Genomic DNA, 20,330 nt, shown 5'->3' with positions numbered 1-20,330 from the left:
ACAGAGTATATAGAATATTATAATAATAATAATGCGTGCGGTTTGGGTTTTGCAGAGGTTTTGTTCTTACATTAAGTTTCCCTGTCTTTATCTTGCGGGTACCGTTGCCTCGGGAACCCCCAGGCCTCTGGGGGGAGCTGGTCTATTGTTTTGTAGCAGAATTACTCACGGTTAAAAGACTTGATGTAGAATCAGTTTTATCTCTGATGTATTGCAACGATCAGACTGAAGAGCGATGAGGTGGATGGGGTTAAAATCCCAAAACTTGTCCGGGTTCTCAGATTCTCCTTCAGATGCTCTACCTAAACTCTCGGAAACAAACCTGGCTGGTTTGAAAATGTTGAAAAAGTTGTGGAAAATGTTTATTTCATGACTGAAATCGTCCTGAGGCTGAATAATCGGGTCTGAGACGCTCAGTCTGAGCGGCGGAGAGAGTGACTAAGACTCCAGGAATCAAACTGTGTCAAAGTCCAGGTTGAAAGCCAACAGGGACTGGAACACACCCTTCCTGCTCATGCTCACAGAGTTTAACACCACAGGACCAGAAGTCAGCACACCAGGCTTCACAATAAAAGCATCTACGCGTCAACAATGGTTGATCAACCCTTCGTTCTGCCTGATGGCAGTGACAGTGAACCGTGGTTGGACAAAATAACAGAAACACCTTTCAAACAGAGACTGTGTGTAAAGATGGACGGACAGATCTGAAGCCGTGTGAAGAAATGTTGGTTTCTATGCTTTTAAACCAAACCGGTTTCCCCACAGTATCATCCTGTCCTTCATTACAGGGATGATACTGTGGATTTGAGGAAAATGATGTGGAGGGGGACGAGTTGAGACACCAGGTCAGGAAATCTGTCAGTAAACGTAGCGGTGCCACGCGTGCCATGTAAAAATAGTCCATTACGAATAACAGTCCTGCACTGAAACTCGCACTTTATTAAAAGTGGATGAATATTATGCAAAACATATATTGTTATTCCAGCTGTCAGATAAACAGAGAGCCGTGAAACATCAGTGCAGTGAACTGACATTTACTTTGGTCTGTAAAAAATTGACCCAAACCAAAACTAAAGTGAAGTAATACAACTGCCGTTACGTTGTTTTTATTAATACTCAGTGTTATTTAAAGGTGTCAACACAGTTGAAATATGTTAAAGCGAATCTGTCTGCTTGCCCCGTTTCAGTCATCTCTAAAAACTCAGGCCCCCGAGGATCACGAGGGTCGTATTTTGAAGGCACTCACCGGAAGTCGTGCCTCTGTCAAAATTAAACCCCAGCAGAGGGAACGGTCCTCGCTGGCATCACACCTGCAAACTGACAGCGTTATCCAGGTGCCTCCAGTCCCCGCTCCGGACCCAGCATCATGTCGGGCATCGCGACCACCCTACGGCACCGCCGGGAGAGAGACCAGGGCATCGGCACCAACAGCCAGGCGGTGAAGTACCTGAACCAGGACTACGAGGCTCTGAGGCAGAGCTGCTTCGAGACCGGTCATTTGTTCCAGGACGAGACGTTCCCGGCCCTGCCCTCCTCCCTGGGCTTCAACGAGCTGGGCCCGGCCTCCTACAAGATCCGAGGGGTGTCCTGGAAGAGACCCACGGTCGGTGAAGATTAAAACATTCATTTTTCTAACGAAGTTTGGTACAGACCCGATCGGTATTACTTATCCTGCCCTGCCGGCAGACTCCATCATAAAAACTGTCAATTTCAGCGGTTTAAACAAACTTTACAGGCGTCTCTTCCATCCAGCACCCACTTAATAAAAGTTATGAAAGTGATTTTGATAAATGAGTTTAAAGTCAAACGTAGCTGAGCTCGCTCCGCTGACGGGCTGGTGATGCTTCAGGAAAACTTCACCAAATCTCGTTATGGAAAAGACAGATTTCCGCAGTCACTAAAAACTAAAGCTCTTCTGCTCTAAAACATCAAACCATTTATCACTAATCAATAATTCAGCTGAGCCTTTATTCTTGTTCTGTTTGTTTGTGTCTGCTCGCGTTACTTTTTTAAATTGACATTTATGTAGTTATTCGCAGTTATTATAACAAATATGAACCCAGAATTGAAGAGGTAGTAATTCTGTTTCTAAACGTATCCAGCGTTTATCCCCACATAGTAAACGCCGTTGTCAGTGAGCGAGGATGATTAAAAGGCCCGGTTTTACACATGGAGTCTGGTCTGAGGCTTCAGCTGATGTTATTTTGAGATCAGATCAGTTTGGTTGGATGAAAATCAGCCGTCAGATCTGAAAAACACCCGCAGAGTCACAGGAAACACCTTGATCTGCAGCCAAGCCGTTCACGTGGCTCCACGTCTGGTTTGTTTGATCAGAGACAGTTTTCTGGTGCCGACACCCAGCTGCACATTCACAGCGGCGGCTCCGGTTAAACTGGGCGACTCCCAGTATAATGAGTGAATGGAGCTGGGCGGAGCTGCTCCGTGAATAGCTGAAGGTGTTCGGTGTCAGTGGAACCCGACAGGTGAGGTGGGACAGGACTGGGATTCATCTTCAGTCCCATGTTGTTTACATGTTAGGTACAAACATGTATGTTTATTTTACTGCTCGTCACTGACTGATGATCAGTTCTAGTGCAGACTTGCACTTTGGTCATTTTCACGTTATTTATTTAATATTACATCTATATTTTTATTATATTTTTATTTTTCCAGGCTTTTCTGCAGTCCTGACCCTGCAGGTTTTCCTCTGCCTCCACAACCTTCTCAAATAAGGTGGAGCAACCTGTTTGTGGCCGGAGAGGCAAAACTGAGGGACGGAAAAGTTGGCAGGCACCCAGTCCCTCAGAGAACAATGTTCACGGAGACTCGAGGAAGAAAAAGTTGATGTTTGTTTCCTGTTGTGTTTCCTGTGCAGGAGCTGACCTCTGACCCTGAGTTCATCGTCGCCGGAGCCACCAGGACCGACATCTGTCAGGGAGCTCTGGGTGAGAACCCACGCGACTCTGTGGACTGCTGCCGTCAGTGTTGAGCTGGTGTGTGTGTGTGTGTGTGTGTGTGTGTGTGCATAAAGCATAAAGCCACTGTATCCTATATCAGACCGGAGCTGCTCTGGGTTCAACATCATCCACCGTCAGTCACCTGAGCTGGAAAATTCCACTGAGGTTTATGGGCGTGTGTGTGTGTGTGTGTGTGTGTTGTCAGGTGAGGCGTCGCACAGCAGTGGCGAGCGTTGTCTTATCAACAGAAACGGGTAACATGCCGACAGGCGGGTGGGTAGCGGCGGACTCGCTGTGATGTCATCGCATGTTCAGCAGGAACCACAAACGTTTGTGGTTCATCTGGAAATCGTTTCTATAGTAACGCAGGCAAACACCTAGGAGAGTCCAGCCAATCGGAGCACAGAGCTGCAGAGGGCACACAGGCCACTGACGAAGCTCTTTGTTAAAGGACCGTGCCGCAGTTTACAGTTCCTTCTCCTTCCTTCAGGAAATATTTTCTAAATGCTGTCTGATGGTGCGTTTAGGGACACTTTGACATCTGAGCTCTGACAGTCAGCTTAAGAACAGAAACAACCAAACTCACATGATCCTTTTCACAGCCTCCATTTTCTGCTCCAGTGCAGTGCCTTTACATAGCTGACTGACAGGTTTTTAGATCTGAAGACTTAAGCCCCGCCTCCTACCTGTCCGTTCCCAAGGTGACTGCTGGCTGCTCGCCGCCATCGCCTCTCTGACCCTGAACGAAGAAGTTCTGGCTCGAGTCGTCCCACATGGACAGAGCTTCAAAGATGGGGAGTACGCCGGCATCTTCCACTTCCAGGTACATAAATACACAGCACCAGAACCGGGTACAAAATGCCACAGTGCCAGAACCGGGTACAAAACAGTGCAGCACCAGAACCGGGTACAAAATTATTCAGGAAGGTACCAGGGATGCAAATACTCCACAAGGTACCAAGTGCACTAATAGTTCGCAAGGTACAGGGTACACAAATACTCCAAAGCCGCAGGATAAGTGAACAGTCCGCACAGGACCAGATGGTGACTGAAAAGTCTGCTACTAAGACACCAGGAACCTTTTAGTTACCGAGTGGTTGTATCTAAAGAGAGACTGCGGCGACAGCTCTGCACGATGACGGCTTTAGTAAAAACTGAGAACAGAATCAGAACTGATAAAAACCAAACACTCACTGCTGAAACCTGGCTGACCAGTTGTGTTTCTGTCTGTCCTCCGTCTCTGGTGTGTAGTTCTGGCAGTTCGGGGAGTGGGTGGACGTGGTGATCGACGACCGTCTGCCGGTCAAAGACGGAGAGCTGATGTTTGTCCACTCGGCAGAGGGGAGGGAGTTCTGGAGCGCTCTGCTGGAGAAGGCCTACGCCAAGTAAGGCCCTGACTGACTCTGAAACTGAGACTAAAGATCAGCTTAGGTCTGCTTTGATGTTTTCAGCTTGGCTTTGCTTCACAGAAACTTTGTAGTCTATTTAAAAACTGGCACAGATGTTGACGTTAAAACCTGAATAACCTGAGCCACCACCAGTGACTGTCCAAACACCCCCTGCGGCTCTCTCACAGTAAAAACCAGGAAAAAAACCAGAACACTTTTCTTGGGAAGTCTTACCTGGGCAGTTTAACCATTATTAGGCAGAGACAGTAGAAAGGGATGACATGAAGCTAAAATCTCTGGCCTGATTTGAACCAGGGGCATTGGGATTACATGGTCAACGTTTTAGGTCCCTATGCCACCAGGGGACCCCCACTAGAGGTCTTCAACAGTGAAGTACCTCCAGGAACGTTAACAGCAGATGAAAGATCACTAAGAACCTGCTGGTTACTGAGGTGTTAACATTTACAGTGGCGGATGATACCAGTCGAGACCATTAAACATGGTGTGGTGCGAAGTTTGCCCCCGTGGGACCCCAGAGATTCGGTTTGCAAGGCACTGTGGGAAAGCGGCGACATGAAGAGTGTACTAATGTAAATGTTGCCTCGTTCTATTATATGATGAAACTTAATTTTAAAAAGAAATGTGTATGGGGTTGTCCATATACTTTTGGCCTCCTGCAGCTTCCACCTGTTCTGTCATCATTGCGGTATCTCCTCCCAGTATAACCAGTAACACAGCACCAGTAACCTGGCTTCAGCTGTGCTTTGTTGAGTTGGACAGGTGAGTCAGGTGTGTTTGCGTGTTCAGGTTATTGTTGGTACATGTCCTCCTCACCCCCTCGCTGAATTCTTCACATTTATTTATACAAGGAGAGACAGAGAGCCCTGCCCTGCTGCACGCACACACACACACAACACACACAACACACACACAACAAACACACAACACACACAACACGCGCACACACACAACACGCGCACACACAAACAACACACACAACACACACAACACACACACAACAAACACACAACAAATACACAATACACACAACACGCGCACACACACAACACGCGCACACACAAACAGCACACACAACACACACGACACACACACACACAACACGCGCACACACACACAACACACACAACACACACAATACACACAACACACACAATACACACACACACACACAATACACACACAACACACACACAATACACACACAACACACACACAATACACACAACACACACTAAGCACACAACACACACACTAAGCACACTAAGCACACAACACACACACAACACACACAACACACACACAATACACACAACACACACAACACGCGCACACACAATACACACAACACACACAACACACACAACACACACTAAGCACACAACACACACACAACACACACTAAGCACACTAAACAAATATACATGTGAGATATAACAGCAGCTAACTTGCACATAAATATAAACAATACACACACAATGTTTTCACATGTTGTTATGTTGCAGCCTGATGCAGCCTCATCAGGGTAAGATCAACATCCTATAATGACAAAGTAAAAGGAGTCTTCCCAGAGCTGGCCACTTGGCCAAACTCAGTGAGAGAGGTGACCAAGAACCTGACGGTCACTCTGGCTGAGCTGCGGAGACCCTGTGTGGACATGGGAGAAACTTCCAGAAGGACAACCATCACTGCAGCAGTCCACCGACCTGCGGTTTATGGCAGAGTGGGCTCCGTTTGGCCTCAATTCTCAGCGTCACTGCTCTATGTTCTTTCACTTCGTCATTATGGGGCACTGAATGTAGACCGATGAAGGAAAAACTCATTTAGATTATTTAGCAAAAGGCTGCGACATGACAAATTTATACTCTGAGCTTGTAAAATGATATTATCAATAGATCTCACGCCACTTGGCTGGAAAAAGGGGAGAAATCAGTTCTCAGGGGACCTGAGGTGTTCTCAGGTGTTCTCAGTCCTCAGGTGTTCTCAGTCCTCAGGTGTTCTCAAGTGTTCTTAGTCCTCAGGTTTTCTCATGTGTTATCAGTCCTCAGGTGTTCTCAGGTGTTCTCAGTCCTAAGGTGTCCTCAGGTGTTCTCAGGTTTTCTCAGTCCTCAGGTGTTCTCAGGTTTTCTAAAGTGTTCTCAGTCCTCAGGTGTTCTCAGGTGTTCTCAGGTGTTCTCAAGTGTTCTCAGTCCTCCGGTGTTCTCAGGTGTTCTCAAGTTTTCTCAGTCCTCCGGTGTTCTCAGGTGTTCTCAAGTTTTCTCAGTCCTCAGGTGTTCTCAGGTGTTCTCAGGTGTTCTCAGTCCTCAGGTTTTCTCATGTGTTCTCAGTCCTCCGGTGTTCTCAGGTGTTCTCAAGTTTTCTCAGTCCTCAGGTGTTCTCAGGTGTTCTCAGGTGTTCTCAGTCCTCAGGTTTTCTCATGTGTTCTTGGTCCTCAGGTGTTCTCAGGTTTTCTCAGTCCTCAGGTGTTCTTAAGTGTTCTCAGGTGTTCTCAGTCCTCAGGTGTTCTCAGTCGTTCTCAGTCCTCAGGTGTTCTCAGTCCTCAGGTGTTCTCAAGTGTTCTCAGTCCTCAGGTGTTCTCAAGTGTTCTCAGTCCTCAGGTGTTCTCAGGTGTTCTCAGTCCTAAGGTGTCCTCAGGTGTTCTCAGGTTTTCTAAAGTGTTCTCAGTCCTCAGGTGTTCTCAGGTTTTCTCATGTGTTCTCAGTCCTCAGGTGTTCTCAGGTGTTCTCAGTCCTCAGGTGTTCTCAGGTGTTCTCAGTCCTCAGTTTTCTCAGTCCTCAGGTGTTCTTAGTCCTCAGGTGTTCTTAAGTGTTCTCAGGAGTTCTCAGTCCTAAGGTGTTCTCAGTCCTCAGGTGTTCTCAAGTGTTCTCAGGTGTTCTCAAGTGTTCTCAGGTTTTCTCAGTCCTCAGGTGTTCTCAGGTGTTCTCAGTCCTCAGGTGTTCTCAAGTGTTCTCAGGTGTTCTCAGTCCTAAGGTGTTCTCAGGTGTTCTCAGTCCTAAGGTGTTCTCAGGTGTTCTCAGTCCTAAGGTGTTCTCAGGTGTTCTCAGTCCTCAGGTGTTCTCAGGTTTTCTCATGTGTTTTCAGTCCTCAGGTGTTCTCATGTGTTCAGTCCTCAGTCCTCAGGTGTTCTCAGGTGTTCTCAGTCCTAAGGTGTCCTCAGGTGTTCTCAGGTTTTCTAAAGTGTTCTCAGTCCTCAGGTGTTCTCAGGTTTTCTCATGTGTTCTCAGTCCTCAGGTGTTCTCAGGTGTTCTTAGTCCTCAGGTGTTCTCAGGTGTTCTTAGTCCTCAGGTGTTCTCAGGTGTTCTCAGTCCTCAGTTTTCTCAGTCCTCAGGTGTTCTCAGTCCTCAGTTTTCTCAGTCCTCAGGTGTTCTTAGTCCTCAGGTGTTCTTAAGTTTTCTCAGGAGTTCTCAGTCCCCAGGTGTTCTCAAGTGTTCTCAGTTGTTCTCAGTCCTAAGGTGTCCTCAGATGTCCTCAGTCCTCAGGTGTCCTCAGTCCTCTGGTGTTCTCAGGTGTTTGTCAGTCCTCAGGTGTTGTCAGTCCTCAGGTGTTCTCAGGTGTTCTCAGTCCTCAGGTATTCTCAGGTGTTCTCAGTCCTCAGGTGTTCTCAAGTGTTCTCAGGTGTTCTCAGTCCTAAGGCGTTCTCAGGTGTTCTCAGGTGTTCTCATTCCTCAGGTGTTCTCAAGTGTTCTCATTTGTTCTCAGTCCTAAGGTGTCCTCAGATGTCCTCAGTCCTCAGGTGTTCTCAGGTGTTCTCAGTCCTCAGGTATTCTCAGGTGTTCTCAGTGCTCAGGCATTATTGATCTGTGATATCGCTGCAGGATGAACGGATGTTACGAGGCACTGTCTGGTGGAACCACCACTGAGGGCTTCGAGGATTTCACCGGAGGAATCGCTGAAGTCCATGATCTGAGTCGACCCAGTCCACATCTGTTCCACATCATCCAGAAAGCTCTGCACCGGGGATCATTGATGGGCTGCTCCATAGACGTAAGACCATGAGGACTGTGGGAGAACATTGGGGGGTGCAGATTAACTACTTAAATAGGGTTCTGGATGAGGACAAATAAATGTCAGATTTGCCACCTGGTTTCCATCATGTACTGTTATACTTGAAGACTGTGGTGCTTCGGAACAGTTTGTTGCTTTAAACATTAGTTTGGTTGATTTCTATGTGATTTTGCTTTCATTTGCCAGGTCACAATATACGCTGATACTGGAAAATATTTTATTATTGTATGAACAGTTTCAACCATATTGCCAAGCCTTACGTCACAAGCCTGGATAAAGGCACTACATGTTATGAGGGGACAAACATGCGTCCTGTAGAGTACTGTGAAATCCTGAATACACTCAAAAATCGACCTAAACTATAGATGTTGAAAAAGGATCATTTAACCTTTAGGGTGCTTGAAATCTACCAAAATACAACATGGATATGATAAGAGTACATTGTGGACACTAGATAAGTAACCCTAATTATAATATCTTTTTTTTTAATTGCATTTTTGCATTTATTTAATAGTCATTAGTAGAGAAAGACAAGAAACATGGAGAAAGTTTGAGGGTGATGACATGTACCAAACGTCCCTGTCCTGAAACAAACCGAGAACTTTGCTGTTATGCGGGACATGAGGCATGTTAGACCACCGATCCACCAGAGCGCTCTTTTCAGTTTTCTATAAAACAAAAACTAAATCTGCTCGTATTGAATATTAAAAATGATAGAGAAGTGGATTTACATTAGTATATTTGCTAAACCTTGGCTGAAAATTGGTTGATTAAAAAACTACAAACCATTTATAGTCGAACTGCATAATCAGTAGCTCGTTAGCATTTTTTTTAAGCCTATGAACTGTGTTCACCACAGGTGGAGCTTGTTTACTCTAAGCTTTTGTATGTGTGGAGTTTTAAAGTGTAGTGAAAATTAGTTCAAACCCATCTGCTCTTTTTATAAAAATCTGTAAGTTAGCTAAAAATTAGTGTGAACAAGAAACATTTAGCATTTAACATTAATATCGTGGTATGTATGAAATGTGTGCTTCAAGAATACATCCTGGGTACTACATGGTGACTGTAAGATGCAGTTAATATAGGTCCAGTATTTGAAATTTACTGTATTGGCTAAAAATTGGTGTTACAAATTTGTCCATTTAATCTTTAATCTTTTTAAAATTTGATTTCAGATCACGAGCTCGGCCGACTCAGAGGCGGTCACCCATCAGAAGCTGGTGAAAGGCCACGCCTACTCAGTGACAGGTGCAGCTGAGGTGAGAGAGCCGCCCCTAAATAGCCCCTCCCCGTTCCATGTGAGGTTGTCAAGTAGGTCTGAACAGCAGGAACATGATTTTATGTCCATATTCTCAGATACAAGAGTACCTACTCAAAAATCTGTAATAGCTATGAAGTAAGTGTTGCTGTCCTGCTCAGCAGTACATCACTGTTTATTTTGCATTCTGGAAACTACGTTTCCCATGAGTATTAGCAATGGGAGTAGTTCCTCATGGGAGGTGTTAATAAAATGTAAAAGTTGTGTCTTTTTTAAATGCTGAGGTGCTCAGATGTGGCAGGTCAATTGATTTTTTTGTATAGGATCAAATCATAACAGAGGTCATCTCAGGGCACTTTTCATGTGGAGCAGGTCTAGACCAGATTCTTTATAGTTATATTTACAGAGACCCAACATTCCCCAAGATGAGGAGAGATAATATAGGACAATGCAAGTTCCACATAGAGATGTAATAATAATAATGATATATTTATCATATATTAATGATCTCTTTTCCTAGTTCATGTCAGTACTCGCGCTGCAGAATTCTGGAACAGCTGGAGAGTATTTAGACATTTGTTGGGACAGCCTGATAATAAGGAATTAAATTATCCCGACTAGAGGTAACAAAAGCATGGACTAGTTTTTCTGCATCTTTTTGAGACAGGATGTTCCTGATTTTTACAATGTTACGTAGGTGAAAAAAGGCAGAGCTTGAAGTTTGTTTTATGTGGGAGTTAAGAGACGTATCCTGATCAAAGATAACTCCGAGATTTTCCAACTGTGGTGTTGGAGACCTGGGCAATGCTATTTAGAGTTAGTATATCATTAGATAATGTGTTTCTGAGGTATTGGGGGCCAAGTACAGTAACTTCAGTTTTGTCTGAGTTTAACAGTAGAAAGTTGCTGGTCATCCAGGTCTTTATGTCCTTAAGACATGTTTGAAGTTTAGCCAACTGATTGGTTTCACCAGGCGTCATTGACAAGTACAGTTGGGTATCATCTGCATAACAGTGGAAGTTTATGGAGTGTTTCCCAATAATATTGCCTAAAGGAGGCATATATAAGGTGAATGGAATTCGTTTCTCAAGGATCTTGGAGGGAAAGGGAAGGTTAGATATGGGTCTATAGTTGACTAAAACATCTGGATCAAGTGTAGGCTTTTTAAGAAGAGGTTTAATTACAGCTACTTTAAAGGACTGTGGTACTGTTTGATTATATCTAGTAAAGAGGTGCTAACTAAGGGTAAAAAGCTTGCTTAAGCAGCCTAGTTGGGATGGGGTCTAAGAGACAGGTTGATGGTTTAGATGAAGAAATCATTGAAGTTAGTTGGGGAAGGTCAACAGAGAAAAACTTTCTAAGTATATATCTAGTTTTACAGCTGTTTCTAAGGTTCCACTGTTTGAAGATAAATCCTTGCTAGTTGAGGGCAGGAGGTGGTGAATTTTGTGTCTAACTGTTAGAATTCTATCATTAAAGAAGCTGATGATATCGTCACTACTGAGAGCTATAGGAATACATGGATCAATGGAGCTATGACTCTCTGTCAGCCTGGCTACAGAGCTGAAAAGAAACCCAGGGTTGTTTTTATTTTCCTCTATTAGAGATGAGTAATAGGCTGCTTCGGCATTACAGACGGGCCTTCCTATATGTTTTAAGACTATCATGCCAGGCTGAGCGGGAATCTTCCAGTTTGGTAGTATGCCATATCCTTTCAAGTCTTCACACTGTTTGCTTTAATACATGGGTGTGGGAGTTAAACCATGGAGCGAACCTCCTTTGTTTCATTATCTTCTCCTTTAGAGATTTGTCTCAAGCTGTTGATAGATAAGCTCAGAAACATCTGTCATCAGCTGACCTGAAGAGTGGTGGGGCTTCACCTCTACTGGTTTGTTAGAAGTGATGTGGAGTTCTGTCATCCAATCAAGTGTAACTGTGGTCTACTCTGCATGTGATTGGGTGCAGGTGGATTATCGTGGTGACAAGGAAAAGCTGATCCGGATCAGGAATCCTTGGGGTCAGGTGGAGTGGACCGGAGCCTGGAGTGATGAGTAGGTACCCTCTGACAGGTGTTGAAGTAGTTAGACCAACTATTACATCAGGGGTACTATAATACATACTCAAGTGTACAGGTACACAAGTACTTTGATGGTACTATAAGGACATGAGTGCTACATGAATACAGTATGTGAGGTACTGAAAGATTCAGGCTGATTTCCAGGAGCACCTGAACAAACTGATTAACCCTGTTTGAAATTTCATGCTGTGATAAGATGACGTACCTGAGCGGGTATCATGTCAACACCTGGAGCTCCTGTCAGCTTGTTTGATCACCGGATCCCTCCCTGCTGGCTGCCTCATCAGGGTGGAGACTGATCCTCTGAGCCCCTGCAAACATCAGAGATGACTGACGGACTGTTTCAGTGGACCGCTGCTGGTCCCGCAGGCTGGATACAGAGTGATTACACCGCTGCATTCTAGTGGCTGCGACACACTGTGTGAACACTTACAGACTGATTGTTATCTGAACACACAGACATGAAACACATGTTGATATGATTCAGTGTGACGTCCACTTCCTGAGGATATCAGCATCTCTGATGTTCCTCCAGAATAAGCTTCCAGGAACCCACTTAAAAACCAGAGGAAAGAGAGGCTGCAGTACTTCATTCAGAATCTTCATGTTTTAAAGTTTCCTTCAGTATCACAGTGATCCAGCGGTAGTTGTCTGTACATCCATGGCTACACTGAGAACAGGAGCTGATCACAACTGACTCAGCATACTTTCAGTGGTGCCCTGAAGCATCATGGGGAGTGCAGTTCCAAAACTTAGAGCAGTTGTGTTGATTTTTTTCTGAGGGGGAGCCCACAGTGTCAGAATTTAAAAACTTCTGCTCTAAAACAAAAACAATCTGTGAAGTTGGTGTGTACTCCACGACCCCGAAGCACAGGACAGTGTCATATTTTGATTTTGATGTGAGCAAAGTATTTTTTTTTCTTGTTTAATAAAAACGACATCAACTCATATTTTACACTCTTATCTACTGCCTATAATATGTGTTTGTGTTAAGTGTCTAATGGATGTTTTCTGCTCTGACAGTTCAATGCAGTGGCGTTACATCGGCGATGAGGACAGAGAGCATCTGAGCCATCGCTCAGAGGACGGAGAGTTCTGGTAAAACCTTCCCTCCTTTTTTTTCTCCAAACCACCTGGACTTTATCATCAAATCCTTTTGGGGAAGTGAAACCCTCTGCTCTTTCTTGCAGGATGTCTTTCTCTGACTTCCTGCGACATTACTCCCGGCTGGAGATCTGTAACCTGACCCCCGACGCTCTGAGCGATGACAACATCTCTAAGTGGGCTCTGTCCAAATTCGAGGGCAGCTGGAGGAGAGGATCCACTGCTGGAGGCTGCAGGAATTATCCTAGTGAGTGATCCTGTAAGACTGAGTGCAGGTCCAATTACTAGTTTTAGAGATCTAACAACATCCTGCAGGACCCACAGCATGTACCGGCCACAGGTTTTTCTAGAGGCCAGTTAACCTCAGACCTTCAGCAGGTTCTTTGTGACTTTAAGATCATCACCAAGCCTCTCTGACTCTTGTTTGTAACCATAGACACATTTTGGACGAACCCTCAGTTTGTTATCAAGCTGGAGGAGGAGGACGACGACCCAGAAGATGGCGAGGCTGGCTGCAGCTTTGTGGTTGGCCTGATCCAGAAGAACCGCAGACGCATGAGGAAGATGGGGGAGGACATGCACACGGTTGGCTTCGCCATCTACGAGGTGAGAAGTTTAATCTGAGGGTCTCTGTCGTCGTTTTACTGACAGCTCTGCTGTGGAGTGGCACACAGTACGAGTTGTGTGCCACAGTTTGCCTCCCAGACAAATTCTCGAGATCTGATACTAAAACTCTCAAGTCATCGAGGTGTCTAGTTCGAGCGATTTGAGACAGATCATCATTTCATCATGAGCTGTCTCAGATTCTAGAACCGTTTTCTAAATTCACCTGGGGCACATGGACTGAGGAAAAGACATCCATTGAAAAATGTGTGCATATCCCAGCTCTTTATGAATCTGCCAGTCCAGAGAGGAAAGAGGAGACAGAAAGCAGGGAAACAACAGAAAGAGGTGGAATTCCCACTGATCATCGATCAGTCAGTGGCCGAACTCAACACCAACGCACAGTCTGTGAGTGCGGTGCTAGCTTGCTTACAGTGAACATCTGTATAGTCGGTACATCGGCTGTCATAAATGTACAGACAGTCCAACAGTCAAATCTGGCCAAATAATGCAAGACATCTGAACCAACCCCTAGGACCAACCCTGAGCCTGTGAGATTTTGATTTAATGGCCACAGTTGGTATTGCAGGATCATGTGACCCACACTGGCCCAAAAGGCCTTTTTCCCATACACAATGATTAAAAAAAGGAATGAGTGTAAAACAAATGTCACAAACGGTCTGACATGACTCTTTGTATTATCAGAATTTGATCCATTTGGTTCAATGACATTTGGAAAGTCAGGGAGTCCTGATCCAATCTTTAAGGTGCATATCATAAAAGCTCAAAACCACGGAAAAAACTGAAGGGTGGCAGATACAAACAGAAACAGATTCTCTGAGATCAGTTGAGTAGTTAAGTTTCTCTGTTTGGGATTTTACATCAGTCACTGGAACCTCTGAGATTAAAGGTTTGATAAGTTTGTAGAGAATCTTTGTCTGAATTTCCGTCTTCTGTCTGTTTCAGGTTCCTGATGAGGTACGAAGTTCGATGTTCACTGATCAATCTGTCATCAACCAACATCTACCTCGGCTAACGTCCTGCTGCTCAGTGTTTATTTTTCAGAATTAAATTAACTGTTATTTTCTGTTAAATACTCAGTCTGATTTGAAGCTATCCCCTCATGTCTCTGTCAGTTCTCTGGTCAGAGGAGCGTTCACCTGAACAGGAACTTCTTCCTGCGTCACGCATCTGCCGCTCGCTCCGAAACCTTCATCAACCTGCGAGAAGTCTGCAGCCGCTTCTGCCTGCCGCCTGGAGAGTATCTGATTGTCCCGTCCACCTTCGAACCGCACAAGAACGGAGACTTCTGCGTCCGAGTCTTCTCTGAGAAACAGGCCGACTTTCAGTACGTTAACTGCAAAATCAGCACAGTTGGAGACTCAGAGGAGCTGGGGGTGGTGAAAGTCAGTCTAGATTTGGTGGACAGTAAGAAACCTGCTCTTCAGAGGCAGAACATTTCTCAGCAAAACTGATTCTCACAAGTTGTGTGGCCTCGCTCTGTTATCTGCTCAGTCCAACCTGAAATGCATGTGCAATGAGGAGAGAGAGAGACACACTGCAGGCAATCGCATAAATGACACAAACTGTGACCGCAGCCTGCTGCGTCTGTTTGATAAATACACCCCGTGTCTGTCAGCTACACATGTGATCTAGTGGCTGTTAGAGGAACTGCTGCTCAGCACACTTCAGTTTTATATAGATATTGTGTTTCAGTGTGTCTGATAATGTTTGTTCCTGCAGAGAGCTGGACGACCCCATTGAGTCCAGAGTGGAGAAGGTGAGCAACAAATTTGACTGGTGTACATCAATATATATCTAGAGAAGAAACTACAAGTTGAATAATCAATTAGTCAATCGACAAAGTTTAATTCAGGAAAAATAATTGATAATGGGTTGAGTCAGTTTTCATGCAAAAATACTTTTCATGGTTCCAGCTTCTCAAATGTGAGGATTTGCTGCATTTTTCTTGTAACTATGTTAATAATTGTAGTTATTTTAGTTCTTAATGTGAAGGTGTCAATGTGGGCTCTCATAATCATTAGTCGCAGTCCTACGTAAACTAGCTTCACCTCAAGCAGCTCCAACAGTAAAATACTGTTTACACATTCATGCATCAGTAACTAGAATGGCGCATACCTCCTCCAAGGCCATAAAGTCCCACACGTCAGTCTCTCCCTCTTATAATAGAAAACTGAGAAATTGATGAAAATGTTTAAAAAAAAATGGCCTACCATGCACTGCTGAAGAAAGTGATGAAGAATTCCTGGATCTGCCCCTTTAACCAGATCCGCACCAAAATCTAATGGGTTCTTCCCTGGCCCATTCCCCATCCCTCCACCAAGAAGGATGCATATCGGTTCCATAGTTTTTGTGTAATCCTGCTGACGAATAAACCAACAAATCAACAAACAGACATGGGTGAAAACAGAACCTCCTTGGTGGAGGTAATAATAATCTAATCCCGCTATCAAGTGGAGAAATCTGTCTTTCTGTCCGTCCTTCGATTTCCTCGACAACCGCTCATCCGATCGACTTCAAACTTCACGCGTGTAGTTGCTGAGGACCCAAAGAAGTGCAGTGTTGACTGTGAAGGTTTTTAGATGAGTGGTTCTCAAGAAACGTATAAAGAGAAACATTAAACAACACTCAGTTAGGGCCGGGGCAGCTCATCCAGGTAACTGTCGACACTGATTACGACAACAGTTTAGCGTTAACCCTGCTTGCAGAGCTCACAATGCTATTGTTCTGCTTTTAACTAAAATGTGCACAGCACATTGGTCAACTCCAGTCGTTTTAAACATGCTATATAAACATACTTGACTTAAATCGATTTGAAAAAGCATCGCTTTGGTATTAGTGCAGAAACTCATATTATATTAGCCATGGTACTGAAAATTTTTAATCATGCTTTTTCCTTGCGTGACTCAGAGTTCACAATAGTGAGAAGTACAAAGTAAATACAGTTTTTACAAAACAAGTCTTCACATTTTAGGGGAATTTGGTCATGATAATGTAATCATCACAACAACGTGATTATTATTTTGTGTCTGTCAGTAAATATCTGAAGCATAACTTCAGTTTTCTTCTGGTGTCAGATTGAGATTGATGAGGACGATGTGGACGACCGGTTCAGAGGTCTGTTTGGGAAGCTGGCAGGAGAGGTGAGCTGCTGATGTTAATATTAACCAGATTTAAATAAATATCCGCTGTTTGATGTTAAACTGAGAGAAACTTCCTCTGCTGCAGGACTGTGAGATCTGTGCCTTCGAGCTGCAGAAGATCCTAAACAAAGTGGTGACCAAACGTAAGGAAAAACACAGAGTGTTTTTACCTGCTGACGATGATCTCGGGTTCAGGTTACATCTGCAGGTGTGAACAGGAAATACCTGTAGACACAATTCTAAATGTTAGTCTGATTGTTTCTGACAGGATCTGACATCCAGACCAGCGGCTTCAGCATCGCAACATGTCGCAACATGGTCAACCTGCTGGATGTATCCTTCCACCACTGTTACTGGCAGTCACACCTGTCAAGGACACAAACAGATTGTTGTTTTAGTAAATTAAGTAAATTCATCCTCCATTACATATCTGATTAACTGTTGAGAAAATGACTAGAATGTATTTATTTTAGAGGAGACAAGTGATAAACGGACATTTATTGTTATAAACAAATGACATATATATATATATATATATACACACATACACACACATATATATATACACAAACACACATATACACACACACACACACATATATATATATATACATATATATACATATATATATACATACATATACACACATATATATACATATATATATACACACATATATATATACATATATATATACACACATATATATATACATATATATACATACATAAATATATACACATACATATATATATACACATATATATATATACACACACACATATATATACGTTGTATGAACATAGAGTTAGTGATCCGTTCCATCAGTTTTCAGGTCCTCAACATTGCTGCAGAAAGACGGCAGTGGGAAACTGGGTCTGGTGGAGTTTAAAGTGCTGTGGACCAAAATTGAGAAGTACCTGGTGAGTGTGTTTAAGATCCAAACATCATCCCTTAGAGATGGTTTCTGTCCAGAGATTTTGTCACCTCACATATGCCCACTGAGACCAACTTAAGGTTCACCATCTTGGTCAAGGACACTGATTAATGGCCGACCGCTTCCGGTGAACTACAGCCGCCCCTGATAAAGTCCCTGATTGAACTCAAACCAGGGACACCGTCAGGGCTTCAGACCTCCAGGTCACCAGGGACCAGATCTGTGCAAACTGGAAATCCTGACTAATTTTGAAAAAAATCAGCCGATTTTTTTTTTTTTTTTAATACTACTTTGTTTCCCCATTAGCAGTGAGATTTAACGTCAGTTAAGTTTGTTTTTCTGAAACTCTGGTCCATGAACTGAGGAACATCTCTTACATCACTATAAACCCTACTGATCAGATTTCTGCTGCCCAAACAGGACTGTAGCTACCACCGAGGACACCGAGGTCACATCCCTGATCGAGGTCTTATGAACCTGTTACCATGTGTATGGTTCAGGTTGAATATAGGCTTGTGACTTGTGACTTCAGTGACTATATGCAATTAAATATGGAGATTTAGGGCCCCAGCAGTAGTCAGTCAGATGCTGTGAAGTATGTGGGGGTTTTTTGACGTAGTTGAAAGACTATGAAAAAACAAACAAGAAAAACCAATGTATAATATACTTCACCATTTACTATGGTTACAGTGGCTGCTTTCTTTGTAAGTTTAAAAAAACCTTCAGGTACTGTCAGAAATGTCTTCAGAGAGGATCAAACAGTACAACTGTAAGTCTTCCCTCTGCGTTTAGTTATCTGACACCTGTTGTTCTCTGCTGTGACAGAATATTTACCGTCAGAAAGACGTTGATAATTCAGGGACAATGAGCTCCACAGAGATGAGGACAGCTGTGGAGGAGGCTGGTAAACTGCAAAAACACACCTCACAATACTTCACAGACACCTTTTACAAGGATACAAGGACCTTTACTGTCAACTCACCACAGTTACATTTATACTTTTACAGTGCAATTCATATGATGACATGAAATAGCTTTTCCCAGGGGCGTTGGTTAGAAAAAGAAGAGCAACACAGTAAAATAAAATGAGGGACACCTTTGTGGAAAAATAAATATAAAGAGTACGATTAAGAAGATGGTGTACAAGGTTGAGGTGGAGCAGGCAGTTGAAGCTGCAGATTGTGCTAAAGATACGCACGTGTATTAAACAATATGTAAAACTTAAGCAGCGCAGAGGATCAGATGAAACAGTTACTGTAGTTTGTAGCAGCATTGTTCAAACATTAATACACATTCTGTACAATGTACACACACACACAAACACACGACCTCTGATCTCGGCTGCTGGTCTTCAGTGAAGTGTCTGATCAGGTTCTGGTTTCTGTTCTTTTCAGGTTTCAGTCTGAATAATCCTCTCCACCAGGTCCTGGTGGCTCGTTACAGTGAACCAGATCTCACCATCGACTTTGACAACTTTGTGGGCTGTTTGGTTCGTCTGGAGACCATGTTCAGTGAGTCCTCAGAGTCCTCAGAGTCTCACAGTCCTCACAAACCACACAGTTCTCGAAGACCTCGCAAACTTTATAAACCAGAGTCCTTCAGAACGAGGGGACACTTACACGAAGACTCATCTTCATCAAAGTGCTGATGTTTTCTGTTTTCTGTCCACAGACACGTTCAACACGTTGGACAAAGACAACTCAGGAACCATTGAGCTGAACATTTTGGAGGTAGGGAGCTTCCCACTCTGATTGTTGTACAGACGTCAGAGGTACTACAGGGACACGCATGACTGTTGGTCACGTGGAGACGAAGACAGAGGTAAATCTAACATTAATCTGTTGTGATTTTCCTGCAGTGGCTGAACGTGTCTCTGCTCTGAGGAACCAGGAGCAGCCTGATCCAGATCCTGAAACCTGCCTGCACCGACAGTAGAGATGAATTTACCAGACAGAATGTAACAGCTGGAACTGAAATATTCTACATGTGGTGGATGGAGTTTGGTTTCTATGTTATTCTTATCATGGGGGAGAGGGATGTTAGTGTGATACAGAGACAGATCAATGAACACTGTTCATCATGATTCATCATTTTACAGACAGACTTCATATCACTTCACTTTATCCACTATAACCTGTATACAAACATGGAAATGGTAAATGGGCTGCACTTATATAGAGCTTTTCTAGTCTAACTGACCACTCACAGCAGCTTACACTACTGCCACATTCACCCGTTCACACACCGATGCATCATCAGGAGCTGGGGATCGAACCACCGACTCTCCGGTTAGTGGACGACCCGCTCTACCTCCTGAACCACAGTCACCCCTAATAAATAACGGGTTTATAACAGACTGTGGTGTAGTTTATAAGCAGATCTAAGAACTTGTTTATCAATGCTCAGTGTTTGTTCCACGTTTTCTATTATTCCATCCTGTGTTTTACCGTGTTGTCGTTCATCATCTGTTCATCCAGCAGCCTCCTCTGATGGAGGAGTTGGAGCCGGTAACAGAGACGCTGATAAACACTGAGCTCTGGTCACAGCTGCATCAGAGTCTGTTAGTTATTATATCTTTATACAGTGATTAAACATGATACATTCAGAGGGAAGTTAAAATAAAGCGTTACCACAGTTTTTCAAGTCTCTGTATTTAGATGGTTTTTAACTGGTGTTTCATAAAGTCATTTATTGCTTTAGTTTTGTTGTGTTTGACAGTGAAGCTGTTTCACACCAGATGCCTTAATAATAAACTGTAACTGCCTCATTATAGAAATGTTACACAATGATTTAATAAAGAGAATAAACAACTCAATCA

The 20,330-nt window shown here is 43.7% G+C and overlaps 1 protein-coding gene across 2 annotated transcripts; it reads left to right on the top strand.

The window, feature by feature from the left end:
* The first annotated feature begins 1,282 nt into the window (after positions 1-1,282).
* On the top strand, positions 1,283-20,327 carry capn2l (calpain 2, (m/II) large subunit, like). Of its 2 annotated transcripts, XM_040146569.1 has the most exons (21): positions 1,283-1,603; positions 2,876-2,945; positions 3,659-3,780; positions 4,209-4,342; positions 8,179-8,347; positions 9,544-9,627; positions 11,592-11,677; positions 12,727-12,801; positions 12,894-13,054; positions 13,244-13,413; positions 14,377-14,388; positions 14,547-14,758; positions 15,154-15,190; positions 16,509-16,574; positions 16,660-16,717; positions 16,843-16,907; positions 17,430-17,498; positions 18,338-18,416; positions 18,907-19,023; positions 19,184-19,242; positions 19,371-20,327. In XM_040146569.1, exons 1-21 carry the CDS (start codon positions 1,367-1,369, stop codon positions 19,392-19,394), a joined length of 2,106 nt encoding a protein of 701 aa, XP_040002503.1. In that variant the 5' UTR covers positions 1,283-1,366; the 3' UTR covers positions 19,395-20,327. The 2 variants fall into 2 exon arrangements, with proteins under 2 accessions (XP_040002503.1, XP_040002502.1); XM_040146568.1 differs by lacking the exon at positions 19,371-20,327 and having other exon boundaries at positions 18,907-19,277.
* The last annotated feature ends 3 nt before the right edge of the window (positions 20,328-20,330 follow it).

This window comes from Xiphias gladius, chromosome 15 (genome assembly GCF_016859285.1).
Source record: "Xiphias gladius isolate SHS-SW01 ecotype Sanya breed wild chromosome 15, ASM1685928v1, whole genome shotgun sequence".
Taxonomy (NCBI): domain Eukaryota; kingdom Metazoa; phylum Chordata; class Actinopteri; order Istiophoriformes; family Xiphiidae; genus Xiphias; species Xiphias gladius.
Note: the sequence above shows the minus strand (reverse complement) of the source record. Positions and strands in the feature narration are given on the sequence as shown.